The 16,944-nt window shown below is 42.7% G+C and overlaps 6 protein-coding genes across 6 annotated transcripts; 3 read left to right on the top strand and 3 right to left on the bottom strand.

Moving 5' to 3' along the window:
• Positions 1–822: 822 nt before the first annotated feature.
• EAE97_002258 (uncharacterized protein) lies at positions 823–1,608 on the top strand (the record flags this gene model as incomplete). Its single annotated transcript, XM_038872769.1, has 1 exon — positions 823–1,608. One exon carries the CDS (start codon positions 823–825, stop codon positions 1,606–1,608), a length of 786 nt encoding a protein of 261 aa, XP_038735975.1.
• Positions 1,609–2,718: 1,110 nt separating this feature from the next.
• Positions 2,719–5,434, bottom strand: EAE97_002257 (uncharacterized protein; the record flags this gene model as incomplete). The annotated part of the gene is made up of 6 exons (XM_038872768.1): positions 2,719–2,918; positions 2,992–3,185; positions 3,235–3,327; positions 3,378–4,587; positions 4,637–5,089; positions 5,134–5,434. 6 exons carry the CDS (start codon positions 5,432–5,434, stop codon positions 2,719–2,721), a joined length of 2,451 nt encoding a protein of 816 aa, XP_038735974.1.
• A 3,035-nt stretch (positions 5,435–8,469) lies between these two features.
• On the bottom strand, positions 8,470–10,732 carry EAE97_002256 (uncharacterized protein; the record flags this gene model as incomplete). Its single annotated transcript, XM_038872767.1, has 3 exons — positions 8,470–9,690; positions 9,752–10,350; positions 10,399–10,732. 3 exons carry the CDS (start codon positions 10,730–10,732, stop codon positions 8,470–8,472), a joined length of 2,154 nt encoding a protein of 717 aa, XP_038735973.1.
• Positions 10,733–12,600: 1,868 nt separating this feature from the next.
• EAE97_002255 (uncharacterized protein) lies at positions 12,601–13,986 on the top strand (the record flags this gene model as incomplete). The annotated part of the gene is made up of 1 exon (XM_038872766.1): positions 12,601–13,986. The coding sequence occupies one exon, from the start codon at positions 12,601–12,603 to the stop codon at positions 13,984–13,986; it is 1,386 nt and encodes a 461-aa protein (XP_038735972.1).
• A 185-nt stretch (positions 13,987–14,171) lies between these two features.
• Positions 14,172–14,485, bottom strand: EAE97_002254 (uncharacterized protein; the record flags this gene model as incomplete). Its single annotated transcript, XM_038872765.1, has 2 exons — positions 14,172–14,317; positions 14,371–14,485. 2 exons carry the CDS (start codon positions 14,483–14,485, stop codon positions 14,172–14,174), a joined length of 261 nt encoding a protein of 86 aa, XP_038735971.1.
• Positions 14,486–15,713: 1,228 nt separating this feature from the next.
• EAE97_002253 (uncharacterized protein) lies at positions 15,714–16,452 on the top strand (the record flags this gene model as incomplete). The annotated part of the gene is made up of 2 exons (XM_038872764.1): positions 15,714–15,744; positions 15,794–16,452. The coding sequence occupies 2 exons, from the start codon at positions 15,714–15,716 to the stop codon at positions 16,450–16,452; spliced, it is 690 nt and encodes a 229-aa protein (XP_038735970.1).
• Positions 16,453–16,944: the final 492 nt, after the last annotated feature.

The raw sequence follows: 16,944 nt of genomic DNA, 5'->3' as shown, positions 1-16,944 counted from the left end.
TTCTAATCTTCAAAATCATAGCCGGCTAGTATCATAAAAATATACGAATTAAATCTCGTCTCGCTAGCTCGATACAATATATACAATGGCTTCGTTGTGGTTGTATACCTCGCATCTCGGTGATGTACTTTTAGTTGGGAGATGAAAGTTCGAGATTATGGATTGAGAGATGTTGGATAATGTGGTTAGTTCGAGTATTGATCATGAGTCGTATTCAATAAACGAATCTTACATATTCTTGTGGTCTTGTTAGACTCACATTCTTGAATGGTCCTTGATATCGATTGTGTCGTTCGCGATTATGTAACCGTAGGCAATCTTTGTCTACTTCTCGTCGGTATTCCTTTGTACGCCTGGAGTTTGATTGAGTCTTTAAGAGATATGGAATATAGAAGATCAAATTGTATCGATCTCTTACCTTATGACTTTTGGAACAAATAGACACCGTCGAGTCATCAGCACAAGAACCAATAACGAGGAATTCTGATAATTGATCGGGTACAAGGGTTTTGGTGGCGGAGGATAATGTGTGCTTTCATTGGGCATCTCCATATAATCCTTACCCATCACTCTCCTATCAAGTTCAAAAAGTCAGTCATACTCCCCATCTACCTGTCTAGTGTTATATTCTTCCCTTTTCTCCCTCTTCAGATCTTGTAAAGACTCGCGCGCGCAAAAATTTGTTTATATGTCAAGAAACCCCCTTCCATACGATATTGGATTACTGAACAACGAAATTCATTATCAAAGTAACTTCCTCCCACGATTCTCATCTTGATACGAATCTTTCCCACCTTCTACTCCCAAGATTGTACTCTCACAATGGATGTCAAAAATGAGCCCAGATCCTCCTCACCAACCCCTCAATCGCAAATCTCGAAACTTAACTTTCTCAACCTTACTATCGAGATTCGACTCAAAATATACGAGGAACTTCTCGTCGCTCCAGAACCATTATCACTTATCTTCGATTCCAGCCCAGGAGATGCAGCAAGATTAATAGCCGTTAGAGAAGATGGCGATGGGTTTTCTCCCCAACTATTGCGAGTCAGCAAACAAATCCATCACGAAGCGACTCCTCTTTTGTATCGCAACAATCAATTTCACCTCTCACGATTACATGAACAATTCGAAAATCGTCTGATGCCGTCTAATGAAGGCGTCGTTAAATTTCTCACCCAGATGGGAAATCACAACGCAAGCTTGATTCGGCATCTGGGAATCTATTTCCCCTTGACGAGGGACGGTCTCGACCCGGATCCGCTTCAGAATCAAGCTCTGGACTTCATTTACGACAAATGTACTAGTCTTACGACGGTGCGAATCTTGCTGTGGAATAATCGTAATCTGAATCGAAGTTATAAGGGGGTAAAATCGGATGAGATGGGTAGTATCATTCCCTTTGCAGAAGATCTGAAGAGAATCGATGCGCAATTGAAGAGGACTTCTTCGCTGCAAGAAATCAGCCTCGATTTTTGTATTTGGGAACCTTGGGAACTTTCGGAGGTTGATGATAAGATCAGACAATTGATATGTGATTGCGGTTGGAAGGTTCAGGTTACGAGAGAGTTGGAGGAAATTGGCTGTTACTTCGGTCTATTTGACTAGTCATAGATCATAGATTTCAGGAAAGTCGTAGAAAGTACTACAAGAGTGCCATAAGCGGTATTAGACTCGAGGTTGATCATCTTCAAGAATGGTAAGTTTGTGTCTGTGTTGATTCTGTAAACAGTCCAGAAGGAGATGTGATTCACAGCTAAGGCGTAAGTCAGGATTGACGACTAAAATTAGATACTGTAGATCCTTGGTTTGTAGTACGATGAGCGATATCAATGATGAGAAGGATATATTAAGAGCCAGACTTTAATACCTAACACAGGCACCCAGACTTGCTACTTACACTACTCCCAGACCCCAAAATACTTCTTCCTCTCTAAATCATAATCCATCATCTCCATCATAAACCCCCCCTACACTTTATTTAAATACCCACAAATAAGATCCCTACAGACTCTTCAACAATGAAATCCCCTCTCTGCATGTGTTATCTATCTATGCAGACCTCAAAATGATTCATATCGATGACAAGTCCCCACTGTGCCGCAACCCCGCATCACGATTAGCAGGGTCGTGTCCTCAGGGGAATGATGGAGGAAGCTCGCAAGACAGGGGTTGAATTGAATATAGGGATCTACATGTGATGACATTTAAGGTTATTTCCACCACTTATGAAAGATAGATAAGATGATAGACTATGAATAGAGGAGGCGCTGGCTAGATTTTGAATGCTTAGGATATTGTTTCTCTATGGATGGATTGTTATAAGGAGTGCAGAGTTGGATGGTGAGATGATCGATTAACCTATCGACCGAATGACTCATGAGGATTTTCACAAAATCATTAGCCAGTCACGAATTTGAACCACCCATTCAGTAATTTTAGCATTGTATATATACAAGTCGCAAAATTCCACCAAAGAAGGAATATATATATTCATGTTATCCAGAAAAAAAAGATAGATAGACATAAATTTGCATGAAGAACAAAACATCGCTTCCACCGAACCCACACCCCACTGCCAGACTCCAACTACAATCTACTCGCCCCAAACTATCAAATCCAATTTCAGTTTCAATTTCAATCACCAACACCTACACCCATACACTGCATCTTCGCATGAAAACTCGCAGAGAATATCCATCAGAGATATCAGATACCCTAACCAGACTTATACAATGTAATCAACGTAGGATAAACATTGATATTGGCACTATACACCGCTTGACTTTGTCCGTTCCTCGTAATCATATTCGTGGTGCCAACAGTAGCTAAGGTGTAGATGTTGACATTTGAGATTGTACCTTCGAGACTGAAGATGTTGGTTTGACAATTCTCGGGGCCGCCGGCATTGGAACAAGCTGTGAGGTTTTAGTATATATACATGTGGTATGGTTCATGAGGGTAAAAGGTGGAATTTAGTAGAAGACATACTGGTAGAATAGTTGTCAAAGAAAGAGTAAAGTCCTGCTCCATATATAAGAATATCATGAGAGTTGATGATTCTCAAGCCCCAAGCTGCAGCACAGTTTCCGGAATAACCCGCACAAGAAGTACTAAAGTTGGGATCATTTAGGGATGAAACAGCGCTAAAGGGTGCCGGGGCAAGCGGTTGTGGTTGATAGTATCTAAAGATTATTAGTCGAAATGATACAAAAAACGGACTAAGAATCTTACGGTGTTTCGGTCTGGAGAAACCCAGCAAATATATTCTTTGTGTTGGCGAATTGATATTGGTACAAAGTGAAATGCTCAACTCCAGTACCCCAACTGCCAATTGTTAGCAATTTTCCATGCCATTTCCAGAAAGATAAACTTACAGCCAGATTTGTCCAGCAGTACTCTCGATATATAGACCTCTTCCTGCATAGATGTCGAGTTGTCTCAAGGATTGATCATCAAAATCATGATCAGCAGTCCAAATCCACGAGTTCTCCATGTACAAGCCACTGGCACCTGCTGTAATATGCATACCCATATAAGCAGCAATGCAGTTTGAATTGATCGTTGTAGTGGCTGGATTCTTCTCGCATTGAGCAACTTGTAGGTTCGATCCTGTGAAACCACCAATTCGTGTGTGCACGTCCCACATTCCAGATGGCGTTGAACCGGAATTCGCGAGGTTCCATTCGATCAACGTTGCACCAGCTTGTTGACCTTGTGTTGAAACTAGACAATCACTCCATTCGACATGTCCCGTTTGACCAGCTGTTCCAACTCGTACGACAGGTTGTGGACTATTCATATTATTGAAGAAACTGCCACTTGACAAGATGGTTGAATATGATTCGCCTACAATTCTTGATCCAGGAGGAATTGTTATTGTACTCGTCACTTTGTAAGTACCTGCATCTATGAAAAACACGTTCCCAGCGCTTGCTGCATTGTTGATTCCGCGTTGCAATGCAACAGTATCATCGGTCGTACCATCTCCAACTGCACCATTTGTCCTTGCGCTCGTGAATGATGAGACTGACAAGCCATTGTACTGAGGCTTCGATTGAGTGTAATATTTGTTTCCATTGAGTAAAGATGCAGGCCGACTGTTTGGAGTGATGGTGCCTTGGAAATCAGAGTGGCCGCTAGGAACATATTGGCGGCCCTGACCCCACCCAGCAATGGTCGTGCTTCCACTTGTACCAGCTAATATTGTCGATCCACCACTCAAAGTGACAGCTGTGGGAACATTACTGAGTGCCACATTTTCAAGTATGAGACTGCCAGCTGTGTCCGGTGTCGCATTGGGTGTGTAAGCAGTTATGATTCCGATCGGAGTGTTGGTAATTGAGCTGTCAATTAAGATAACAGATCCCACATTTTGGGCACTTGAACCTCCTGCCGATATGTCAATTCCTTTTTGACAATTGTTGATGCTGATGCCGTGGAACAACCATCCCCAATCCCAAAACATGCTAATAGCCGTAACACAGTTATTGAAAACCAAGTTTCGCATGGTAAATTGCTGATTCCCAATGGCAGCACCGACAAGACCGCCATTGAAGGTAACATCAACCAAAAGTCCAGCAGAGCCTTGTTTCATTGTTAGCATGGAACCCCCTGTATTTTCGTTTGTACTCACCACTTTCACAGAAAAGACCGGTATGTTGTGTTCCTGGAGCAGAACTCATCTGAAATACAACATTTTGTAAACTTGTTGCTTGGGAGGTTGGCCAATGCAGACCTGTAGCTGTGGTTGCAGCTGGAATGCTAGTCATATCAAAGATAATGTTGCGAATTTGCCTCAAAAATACATTGGTGGAGCCCCAATTAAGTTCAGGGGTGTAGTATGGATTTGCATCGATCAAACCGAAACCAACAAAATTAGGCGTAGCTTTAAGAGTCGGTAAGCTGTTTGGGTTACCAATGATTTGAGTGAAGTAGTAGTCTATTATCGATGATGATATCAAGTAGGTTCCAGATGGGAAATAGACAACTGCGGGTGTAGTTGATGTCGAGGAACATCCTTGACCACATCTTCCACCGGCACTAATGGCCGCATTGATAGCTGCAGTATCATCGGTAACACCATCACCTAGGTATTGTTAGCAAGGACCCTCAGTAAATGGATAGACTTGCCTTTTGCTCCAAAATCTTTCACGTTGCGATAAACTTGATATCCTGAAGGACCCCATGCGGATTTTCCTTGATGTGAGATTTGTTCGTACCAATAAGGGGTTGCACGAGGAATGATCTGGGACATGTCTTCCTTTGCTGAGATGACTGCGGTGTCAGAGTGCTTTCCTTTGTTGTGCACATATGGTGCGAACTTGTTCATAACCTTCGTCACCACCTTTTCAACCTGAGGTATCTTGAACTGCATACATGATGACTGAAGCACCAGGGAAAGTAAGACTACGCTTCTGATAACGTTCACCATGATGAAGGTTTGAATTGTGTAGTGAAAAAACTGAGATAGAGAGAAGATGTAGAGGATAATCAATGGGAAATTACCGATAATTTATATACAAAATATCCATTGTGCTTACATGCACCCAGATGCACCCAGATGCACCATTTCTGTGTTTTGTCCAAAAGGAGTTGATGAAGCCGCTGCAAGAGTATGAGCTTAGTACAATCTGCATTAGTTAGAGCATTATTGAGACACTTCTGTTAATTTTTCCGGCCTTTCTCAAGGACATTATCACGAGCTTCCTTACAAGAATTTTCGTGCGACGGGAGCGTCTTGTACAATTTCGGACCCCATCAGTAACATGTGAGGGTTTCCAGCCTCATGATCATTTAACATGAGATGTGGTTGATATTAGCTTGTGCTTAATGCGGACTAAGAAAATCTGGGATTCGGAATAATCCAACAAGCGGGCCCAGTGATGTGCTATTCTGGATAAAATGCTCCGAATCACTGCCGAAAAATGGCCTTGTGAGCAGAATTTGGCCAAGCAGAAAATCAATCCCAAACAACAAAAATCTAGATTACCTTGACAAGAGAATTTAAGGCAATTCTGACAACTAAAGCCACGAGCGAGCCCATACAAAGACGGAAGGAGATTTTAAGTTTACCACGTGTAAGATAAATTTAAGGATGTTCTTACATAGCAAGATTTTCTGAATTTGGTAACGGCCGTTCTACGGTCCGACCTATTGTCGTACAAACTACCACGGGCCTGGCTAAACTTGTGGTTCGCATGTATTTTGTAGACTCTGCATATTTTCTCTGCAAGTTCTGCATATTCTGCATGTTCTTTATGGCGGGGTAAAAAATCTGGGGATGGTGGGGATGGTGGCTTGTGGGGAAGCTCGTGATCACCCCAGAATGACAACTATGCCGTAATTGGGTTACAACCAAAGTAATATTAAAGATGCAGCTACAAGGTTTGACAAGATTCGTGAGATGTCGCCAATCTTCTCCAGCCTGCCCTGAAAGCCATAGAAGCCATAGAAGCCAAAGAAACATCAGTATACCAGGATATGAAATTTAACGAATCTGGATATCATTGGTTTTGAACCCTCGCGGCAAGTAAATTCTGTAGAACGTGAGAATTCTACCAGATCACATTCCACTACGCACAGATTTTTTTCGTTCTCTCTTTTTCCTTTGATAATTTGGCCTCGGTTCCAGTTTACATGAAAAACTGGAAATCGATTGATGCGTGTATATCGGAGCCTCAAGCGCCGAAGGACTTCGCAATTTCCGCTAATAACTATCTGCATATGCAGAGTTAAAGGGATATCTAAGACATGTTTTCATTTAGACCGAGGCCGTGCTGAAAGAAATTGTCGTAAGCCTAGGAGGAAATGCCCCTAGTAAGATCAATGAAGATGTTCGTAAAGTGAGCCAACGACTCGAAGATTCATTTCCACAGAGTAGATGAATCTCTTCATTTGTTGCTTCATATGTACATGATAAGCCTCCCGAGTCAGTTCCGCGGAACATGCGTTGTATTCTATACAAAAAGTGATGTAATTGGTTACACGGCCCGATGCGAAGGGACGGCGCCTTTGCATATTGAAAGCTTTAAATCATCCTTAATCGACCGGGTGAGAAGAGAGAGAGTTGTCGCCTAGCCGGGGATGTCAAAATTGGTCCCAAAGCCACCCAGTGAAATAGAGGCGCGCCATTAATTCAACTTTAACTGACCGAGACGAGATGAAGCTCAGTTCAGCGCTTAATGCCCAGCCTGTTATTCTGTTACCAATTAACGGAGTGATGTGAAGGCTAGGCGTGAAGATGAAGCCACTTTGAGTCTAACAAGACCCAGAGAAAGATTGACTGGCGGAGTGTCGGCTTTTCTTTCTCTTCTGATGTTCTCTGAATCTTTCCTCTGACCACTTAATTGCTCACATGGCGCACAGTTGGGATGCTGCCCCTTCCCAGGCACCAACAACTACAAAAGAATGACATATGTGGTATGTCAGACATGACGTTAAAATCAAGCCAGGTTAGTCTTCCGAGAGAACTATGGATTGAAACAATAACAGTAATGAGAATTCGGGCATTCGAATCCTTGCTCTTAGAATAAAAGTGCCGAAGTGGCAAAGCTGTCAAAACCAAACCAGGAACACTGTCCCAACCTGAAAAGAATTCTTTCGATTCTTCGGATGGTGTCCGAGGAGTTACACCTACACCCAATGCTCGTGTCAATTGCCGGAGTTTAACCTCCTATTAGCGTCTCTTATCAATGGCCGATGGCAACCAAAGCCTTAGAGGCCAAAACCCCCGAGTCTAGTTGTTCTGATGTAATTGTCCTCATCCCAAAATCCTAATATTGCACGATTAACATGCGTGAGAGGGTTTTCTGCGCCATTGTACATCGAACAATCCATGTCTAGTTGCGCAAATATTGCATACAATGCAATGCCATGTTTGTTGCATTTATGATTAAATCATGATAATATTTGGGCACAGTTGCTCGAGCATGCATCGTGTCGCGAAGAAACTCGTCATGATGTATACGGCAGTTGGCACAAAGTCTTTCGATCAATCAACTCAATCAGATGGTAAAGCATCGCAATAGTTTGAATTTCTGGGGTAGCCATACCCGACAGCTTGGGAAGGATAGATGCTCTTCGTTGCTTCGCATGGAGTTGTCGTTGTGTTTGTTGGGAACTTCAAGTGCGGGGAAAGTCCTCACTACTTTTGTACAGTTGGGAGACATTAAGATGACGCACGGACTATTGAATCAACTCTCCTCCCGAAATCGCAATGATATGAGTGAATGAACTAGTCCCATTGAAAGGACATGAAATTCAGAATGGAGATCATGTTTCGCTTAGGACTTATGAGTTAATATGGCAATTTTCTAAGCGTCTTACCTCGTTTTGACTATGTAGTTCAGGAAAGCATCCTGCCGCAATGATTCTCCATATATAGGGGTAAGTTTTCTATAATTCCTATTCTATTCATGAATACAGCAAAGATCACTCCTAAATACTCCAAAGCACCCAAAGATATATTTAAATTTCCTCCTTATACGCCCTCCCATCCTTTGTCACAACATTTGTAACTATGATGTTCATCCTGCCCTTTTCAAAAGCCTCCTCATCTGTAAATTGTTCCATATCATTCCTGGAATTCACAAACCCAAAATCTAGTCCATTCATAGATGCTCTAACGCTTCTAGGTGCTGCGACCGCATCATGTAGATCTTCAAATATGATGTCAATTCCCGCGACCAGACCGATTTGTGATTCTTGATAAGTGCCCAACGGCCATCCTACTCTCTTGAATTTCTTTTGTACAGCGTCAATCATGCCTACGAAACGTAACTCTACAGCGTCACCACTATAGGCCATAATTTCGTCTTTGAGATCTTGAAGGTAGGTAAGGCCGGTAGTATCAATAAATGTGACTCGTGTGAAATTGAATACGACGACTTCAAGCCTTGGAAGGAATCTGGTTGGTGTATTAATGTTACTCCTGCGACGAAGAGCGGCAGTTCTTCGAAGCCGATAGTCGCTCCATCCAATTCGTTCTGTTGGCCCGTATGGAGTCGGTTCATGATAGGTCCAAATAGCTTCTAGAATATCTTTCTTTATCCTCTCCGCGTTCAAGTAAATGAGAGGAGTTTCTAACGTAATGAGTTGCGTGCCTTGAGGTACTAGGCGTCCTCCCTGAAGAGGTATACTCATTCTGTTAACACTTTCGAAACTGTATCTGTTTTCGAGATCATGGGGCTTTAATGGACTAATCGAGGAGAATAATGTGCGGAGGAGAGTGTAGAGCGCTATGTAGACTACCCCAAGCCCAAGAGCGAACTCTAGACTTGTAACCAACGCCACGTTCATAACGACAAAAAAACCTATGAAATCGGCAAATGAACCTTTCCAGTATGTGAGTGGAATACTGTTTGGAGGTAATGTTTCTCCTACAGAGATAAGTATAATCGCACTAGCTGCTGCAGTTGGTATCCACTGGAATGTTTCCGTCAATACATTGATAGCAAGAAAAACAAATCCGGCAGAGAATAGTCCACTGAGTGGTGATCTCACTCCAGTTGTTGAATTTACTGCTGACAGAGAAAGAGATCCGGATACTGGCATCCCACCAAAGAAGCCGTTCACAATGTTCGCGGTCCCCAGAAAGACGAGTTCTTGCGATTCATCGATTTCATAGTTGTGTTCACGAGCAAATGACTTGGCGAATATCAAATGCTCAGCTATAGCAGCTATGAAAACCTAGGCAAAAATTGGAAGATTAGCGTCCGGCCCATTGAGCATTGATCTCAGACTAACTCACAGGGAATGATCTCTTGGCGACAAGCAGAACAACTTTGGTCGGAAGTTGTGGAGATTGTAGGGTTAATGCTACCGTCCCGGCAATGGGGAATTGTGGAATGATGAGGTCTTTGTTGACAATGAAGGATATCGCAGTGGAAATAGCAATCACAAAAGCGTTCCGTAAACTTGACAAGATTCTGATGATGCTACTCTTTTGCCCCCACCTTTTACCCATAAGCTTTAATGAAATGATAATCACTATTGAGGCTACGCCAACAGCCAAAGATAATGGTTGAGTAGTTGCAATATTTTGGGGGATTTGCATTTCTTGTAGCGAAAAGTCTTGGCCCACACCTGACTCTCCTAGTATCAATGGAACCTGGCCTTGAACAATGATCAACGCTGCTGACATTTGGAACCCAACTAGCATAGGAACAGTGACGAAATTTAGAATCCATCCAAGGTTTAGGAGTCCGAATAATAGAGAAAAGGCGCCTATCGAAAAAGAGAGACCGGAAGCAATGAGAGCTGGCGGTATCGGAAGATCTTGTGCAGTAATCGATAACACAACGGCGTTGGTAAGTAGACTCAAAGATGTTGTAGGGCCTGTAGCAATATCTATAATTCTTAGCATTAACCAATCATGAATCCATGTAGAAGTAATACCTTTCGATGTACCCATGAAGAAATATATGACCGATGGCAGCCAGCTAGCAAAGAGCCCTTGCTGCAAAGGTATGCCAGCTAACGCTGCAGATGCCAGGGCCTGGGGAATCAAGACCAATGCGACTGTTACTCCAGCAATCATATCGTCGACAAGCCATCTCGGAGCATAGTTCGGGAACCAATGTACGAAGGGAATCTTCCGAACCAAATATCTTCCTGTCGATGACGGCAATGCTTTCATTCCACGAACAAAGCCCTTTCTTCCTCGAGTTAAGTTTTCATCGTTTCTGAGTCCTTCCTTAATCTCCCGTAGTTTCGTTGCTATCTTTCCCATGGTTCAGACTGCCCGCAGTCACTGCGGAAGAAGTGTCTAGTTTAACTGAATAAGTAAATCATGAGGGGGCCGGCCTCGCAAAATTTTACAACAAAACCATGAATAACATCATGGTGATGGGAGTCCATGAGGTTTTGTTAGAGCCGTTCAAGGTTCGGACATTTCTTTTGCATTGTGTGGCCAGATCCACAACTGCTTTTGTTCTCATCTTATCATGTTGATGAAATTTTGACTTTCGGGACGGGGAATGTGGCTGGGTCAGGCAACTGAACTTGGATAGCGTCTAGAATAAATAGGTGTCAAGGGAATAAAACCGTCAAAAAATGTAAATGATTGGTCGCCTTAACAATTATAGAAAAAGAAGTTTGCCAAGTAGCACCAGAGTTTCAGGAAGGGTCACAATAGTCTGAGCTTGGCAGATTTTGACCAGGACCTTCGATGTGTTTGGGAGATCCCATCATACATCGACAGAGTAATCACACTAAGTTGCGAAGTGCCATTTTGATAGAGTTGAGGTAATTTTGAGAACGGTTATAAACTGTTGTACTCGTATGAAGATAATAATTCAGCAGCAGCCGTGTATCACCTGTTGTGGTTCAATCGTACAGGTACTGTCTCAGAATCTCAAGGAGGCCTTCCTCACGTACAGAAACGACTACAGCGGATAATTGAAATACGGACTTGTAATCAAGTCCGGGGTCACAAATGCTCTAAAAATGCATACATGGAGTATTGAAACATGTGTGAACCTAGGAACATCCTCTATGATGATCACTCGCACGGAGCTTCACTGGTTTTACCGATGTTTTATGATTTCGTAGAGACCCAATCAAGTGAAGCAACAGATTCGATGATCTGAATTTAGAACAGCCTTGTAAATTTCATGCAGTTTTGAATACTGATGTTTTTGCTCCAAGTAGACAGTCAAATTTGGTTCTAACTTGTATTGTCCAGTCTTGAATGCCTCCTAACTAGTTCACGTTATTCCTTTTTGGAAATCCCAAACCTTGCTTTGCTGGTTAGAGAAGATGACTGTTACTATCGTCTACTTGTCCTATGTTGCGAAAAGACTCCACAGGGTTATCGTCGCACTCCAACAGCAGATAGAGGACTTCGTGAAACTTTGTAGTTCTAATTGCTCTAGGAATGCTGCACATCAAACACACTCAACTTTGAGTCTTCGAATAGTCATCATGGGCAGATTATGAAATTGCTCGCATGTAGAGAATGAGGAACGATGCAGGAATTTGACAATATATTGTAAACAACATCGGCAACTGCGCCAACTTTCCCCTGTGTATGTAGTAGCTGAAATGAAGAAATATCATCCCTCCTCTAAATGATGAAAGTGGGTTAATCGCTCGACTGCCTCGACGAAGGTTGGCTCATTAGAGGATGCTCGTTTGGCAGGTATCAGGGTTGTGAATGAAATACTGATAACCCGGAGAACATAGTTGAAAGAACCTAATCAATCCTATTGCCTGTGGGGTTATCGTCTTGTACTCGGTATGGAGAATTCAGGTCTTCCTTGATCGAGATTTGGTGTTGTAGGGCAATCCAGATTTTGACACTCTAGATGGCCCAGTCCCGAGGTCATCGGCGACCTGCTGGTGCCTGTAAGCCAGTGCTATTGCGATCTGTGTTTCTTTGTCTCGAGGGCATCTCACATGTTGATGACAATGTAGAATGAGAATGTAAGATGGCTAGTGTTTTGTCGTAATCAATTGCAGGCTTTAATATTTATTCATCGAGTTGATATGAAATAAGCTCGATAAGCTTATCCCCCCACAAACATCGGTTACTATCGGGTATTCCATAACTTTTTTCAGGCGACTTGATGATCCCAAAATTACTCCCACCACCAAAAGATGCCTGACCCATCAACAACGTCACTGACAACTCTCGATGCGCTCTTCAATAATCCCGTATTTGCCGGAGGCATTGGCCTTGCAGGTCTTGGGGCTTCTGCTGCCATAGGACGACGTTTCATGATACTGGGAGCTTCTACCATCAAACGTCGTCTTTTGGTGAATCTCGAAATCAGCAAGGAGGATCCATCGTATCAATGGATCTTAGCATGGCTATGTCTTCCTCGTCCATCTGGAGGATTCATCGCATCCAGAATTACACGTGTCCACGACTATTCTATGCGAACGACTGGTGAACAATTAGAGGGCGGTCCATCATCTGCGACATTTCTTGCACAGCCGGGATATGGTAGGCATATTGTTCAGCATAAGAATGCTTTTATTTTAGTCCAGCGGGAGAAGCAAAGTAGTCATAATATGAATACTGGTGTACCACACGAGACAATTACTCTGCGAACATTATACGCTCATCGACATATATTCGCAGATATCTTTGCAGAAGCGCATGAATTAGCTGCGACACAGCGAGAAGGGAAAACGGTTGTTTACAAGAGCTCTGGAATGGAATGGAGACAATTTGGAGATGCGCGACGAAAAAGGCCATTGAGTTCTGTGATACTAGACGAAGGAGTCAAGGAGCGAATCCTCGACGATGTGACAGATTTTCTGGGTCGGCAACAATGGTATGTGGATCGTGGAATACCTTACCGCAGAGGTTATCTTCTATATGGTCCACCTGGAAGTGGTAAAACCTCTTTCATACAGGCCTTGGCTGGAGAATTGAACTTTGGCGTCGCAATGATAAATTTGAGCGAGCGGGGAATGACAGATGACAAATTGGCACATTTCCTGACAAAGTTACCTCCGAGAACGCTAGTACTTCTCGAAGATGCAGATGCTGCATTTGTAAATAGGAAACAGGTTGACTCCGAAGGATACTCAGGCGCAACAGTGACATTTTCGGGTTTGTTAAATGCACTGGACGGAGTGGCAGCTGGGGAAGAAAGAATTGCTTTCCTAACTACAAATCATATTGACAGACTTGACGCTGCGCTAATACGACCCGGACGAGTTGATATGATCGAGAGAATTGGTGAAGCTACAAGATATCAAGCTGCAGAGATGTGGGATAGATTCTACGGCGATGTTGACAAGAATGGAAATGGAAAATTGCGATTTTTGACAAAGCTAGAAAGTCTTGGGCTTGTTGCTAACGAAGAAGATAAGACTGTAGAGCCAGAGCTCCATACCAGTATGGCTGCTATACAGGGGCTTTTTGTATTCAACAAGGACAGCATGGAAGGAGCCATTGATATGGTTGAGGGATTAATACCGAGAATATATGAGCCACACACTCTCGAAAAGGGGATCAAGGTAGCAGCTTGAGCTTGGACAGAGATTTCAGGTAGTAGTATGGTATCATTGTTGTATATATATTTGAACAACGTCAACAACAACAATACATCCGTCCGAGAGAAGGCGCCATTGAAATCGGTTGCGTTGCCATGATCCCTCAATATTACATCTAATTCTTCACTTCGCACGAGTTGTTCAATTACATTCAACCAAATTTACTGGGCAACAGCACTCCTCCCATCATTTTCTGGTAAACCCTCATTGTCTCCCGGTTCTCGGTAAGTCTCAGCAGACTTAGCAGCATGCCTGGTTTTATCATCGATGATATTGCTTTTGTCGACAGCGACGTTGTCGGCGGTTTCTAGATACTGCTATTAGCTCAAGTCAAACATCAACAATACTGACGAAACTTACCCTCTTCGATAGGAGCTTCGTCACTCAGGACTGGAATTGGATCCTGCTTGTGGCCAGGACGGGAGACATAATCGTTGTCTGTGGAATTTCCTTGAGGTACTTCTGAGGATGACATAATGAACTTGGTAATTTTCTGGACTGGTTTCTTTACAGAGACGTGAATTCGTTTGTTTAATGAGAGAAACTGTGTGGAAGAAAGCTCTACTTGTACTTATCTTAGCTATAGCTTGAGACAGGTGAGCTCTGTGTGACGAAGTGTAGCAAAGAGGTTGGAAGATAGTGATATCATGAATATTCCAATAAATCTCCAAATAACTTGAATAATTGGAATTTTCCAAGACATTTCCAGAACTCTTGAGCAAATCATAAGGCAATGAAATCATAATTTCAAACGTCAATACATCATAAATTTCCCCAGGAACAACACTATGTTAGAATCGAGCGTCGCTAAGGCCGCCTTGCAGTAGCTCTCCCGTTGGACTGACATATCAAGGTACGATGCGATTGCTTGTCATGACGTTTATACCGCTTTAGACTCTAAAGGCCTTCATGATTATGAGTGTTTGCATATGTATTCTGGATTCTATTGAGTGTAGATAAGAGATCTGTAGGATGCACACTGAATTGAATTCGGATAATCGGTATGTGACAAGAAATCTGATTCGATAACCAAACAAGATACTTCATAGAGCATCTACAGTCCATGTCATAAAACTTGATGCATTTCATTAGTTCGAATGCTAAGCCTGAGCTACCTAGTAGTTTTTTAGGGACCCTCGGGGACCTTTTCCCATTTGTGACTTTCCGTCTCCCGATGCATCGTTTGGATATGCAATTTCAGAAATCGGATCTCATCGACGGGAAAGCAGATGTGTCTAACAGCTTCGATCAAGCATTGACACTTGACCGCTTGGGGAACTGAAAAGATCACGCAAATACCACGCACTTCACGGGGCTGAAGAAACAGAAATAAGAGATGGTTAATATTCAATTTTGGAGAGTTCTTATTGTACATCCAAATTGAATATCATAAGACATGCTTTTTTTCTTCTCCGAATAATCGGAAATGGAACAGCAATGTGGATATGAACCGTAAGCAGGTTGTCAGAGTGACAGCAGTAATTTTATGTTAAGTGGCAGAACACATTTTCCTGTTTCCCGAATTAGAATACGAACCTTTGAGGTTTATGAGGAACTAAAATCGATGTTGATGTGTATTATGTAATGCATCAAAAGGAGTTTAGCGCGATACAATATCAGATCTCATTCGTCATGGAGGGGTAATTTAATGCCATCAGCTTAGCTCAACCTGCAGTCGCATTCCATTCTTCAAAGCCGTCGCAATGTTCACAGGTCTTGTTGAGATCAAAGGAGGTTCGTAATTAAGCCCTAGCACACATTGTCACCTAACTAATATTTTCAGTTGTCTCCGACATCAAACTCGACAGTCAATACGGTGCCACTCTCACCATCAGCAATGCCTCGTCAATCCTCGGAGACTGTGGACTCGGCGACAGCATTTCCGTAAACGGTATCTGCCTTACAGTTACAACCTTCACGGAAGATAGTTTCACGGTTGGTTGTGCACCAGAAACTCTTCGTCGTACAAACGTCGGTTCTCTACAAGTCAACTCCGAAGTCAATCTCGAACGCGCCGTTTCTGCGAACACACGTATGGGAGGACATTTCGTACAAGGACATGTGGATACTGTCGCAGAATTGATCAAGAGAGAAGAGGATGGAGAGGCTTTGACACTGAGATTGAAGCCTAGAGACAAACAAGTGATGAGATATATTGTCGAGAAGGGATATGTCACGCTTGACGGAGCCAGCTTGACTATTATCAAGGTTGACGAGGAATGGTTTGAGATTATGTTGATTGCATATACCCAAACAAAAATAGTTACAGCTCTCAAGAAAGAAGGAGAATATATCAACGTCGAGGTGGATCAGATTGGCAAATACGTCGAGAAAGCTGTGGAGGGATATTTCGCCCAGGGAACCGGTGGAGATATTGCCATCTTGGAAAAAATGGTGGAGCGCATTGTTGAGGCAAAGCTAGCAAAGCTTTCCGGAAATTAACGTCTTCTCTTCGCTCCGTAGGATACCCAAAATTAACACAACGGCTATCCCCATTTTTCGCCACTTAAAAAAAATTCAGAGTTTGAAATGCTTTTCTTGTCGTGTGGGAGGCCAATCTGCGGATGAAGACCAAAAGCTCCATGAGCTTAACACGCACAAAACTTCGAGTTTTTGGGTATGATGTATCTACAGTGTTATCTTCAATAAACATACAACTCAAGCCAGATATTCAACGCGGACGTTAGGAGCCCCGGATCAAGCGGAAAAGATTCTGTCAGTGCAGTGGCAGCATATTTCGGTAGGAACTCTCCTTACTTTTCCACAAAAAACCCTTCCAGTTTGGGGATTTGTAATATCATCAATCATTTTCTTTTCGAGTTATCGAAAGCTTTTTGAATCATTTATGGAATGCCGAAGAGGTTTTCATCCATTATATTTATGATGAATGCAGCGATGAATACAGTTACTCCACCTTTGTCCATTGCGTGTTTT

The sequence above is a fragment of the Botrytis byssoidea genome, assembly GCF_014898295.1.
Source record: "Botrytis byssoidea strain MUCL 94 chromosome Unknown BBYS_004, whole genome shotgun sequence".
In the NCBI taxonomy this organism is placed as follows: Eukaryota; Fungi; Ascomycota; class Leotiomycetes; order Helotiales; family Sclerotiniaceae; genus Botrytis; species Botrytis byssoidea.
The sequence above is the reverse complement of the archived record's forward strand: the minus strand, read 5'-3'. Positions and strand labels throughout refer to the sequence as shown.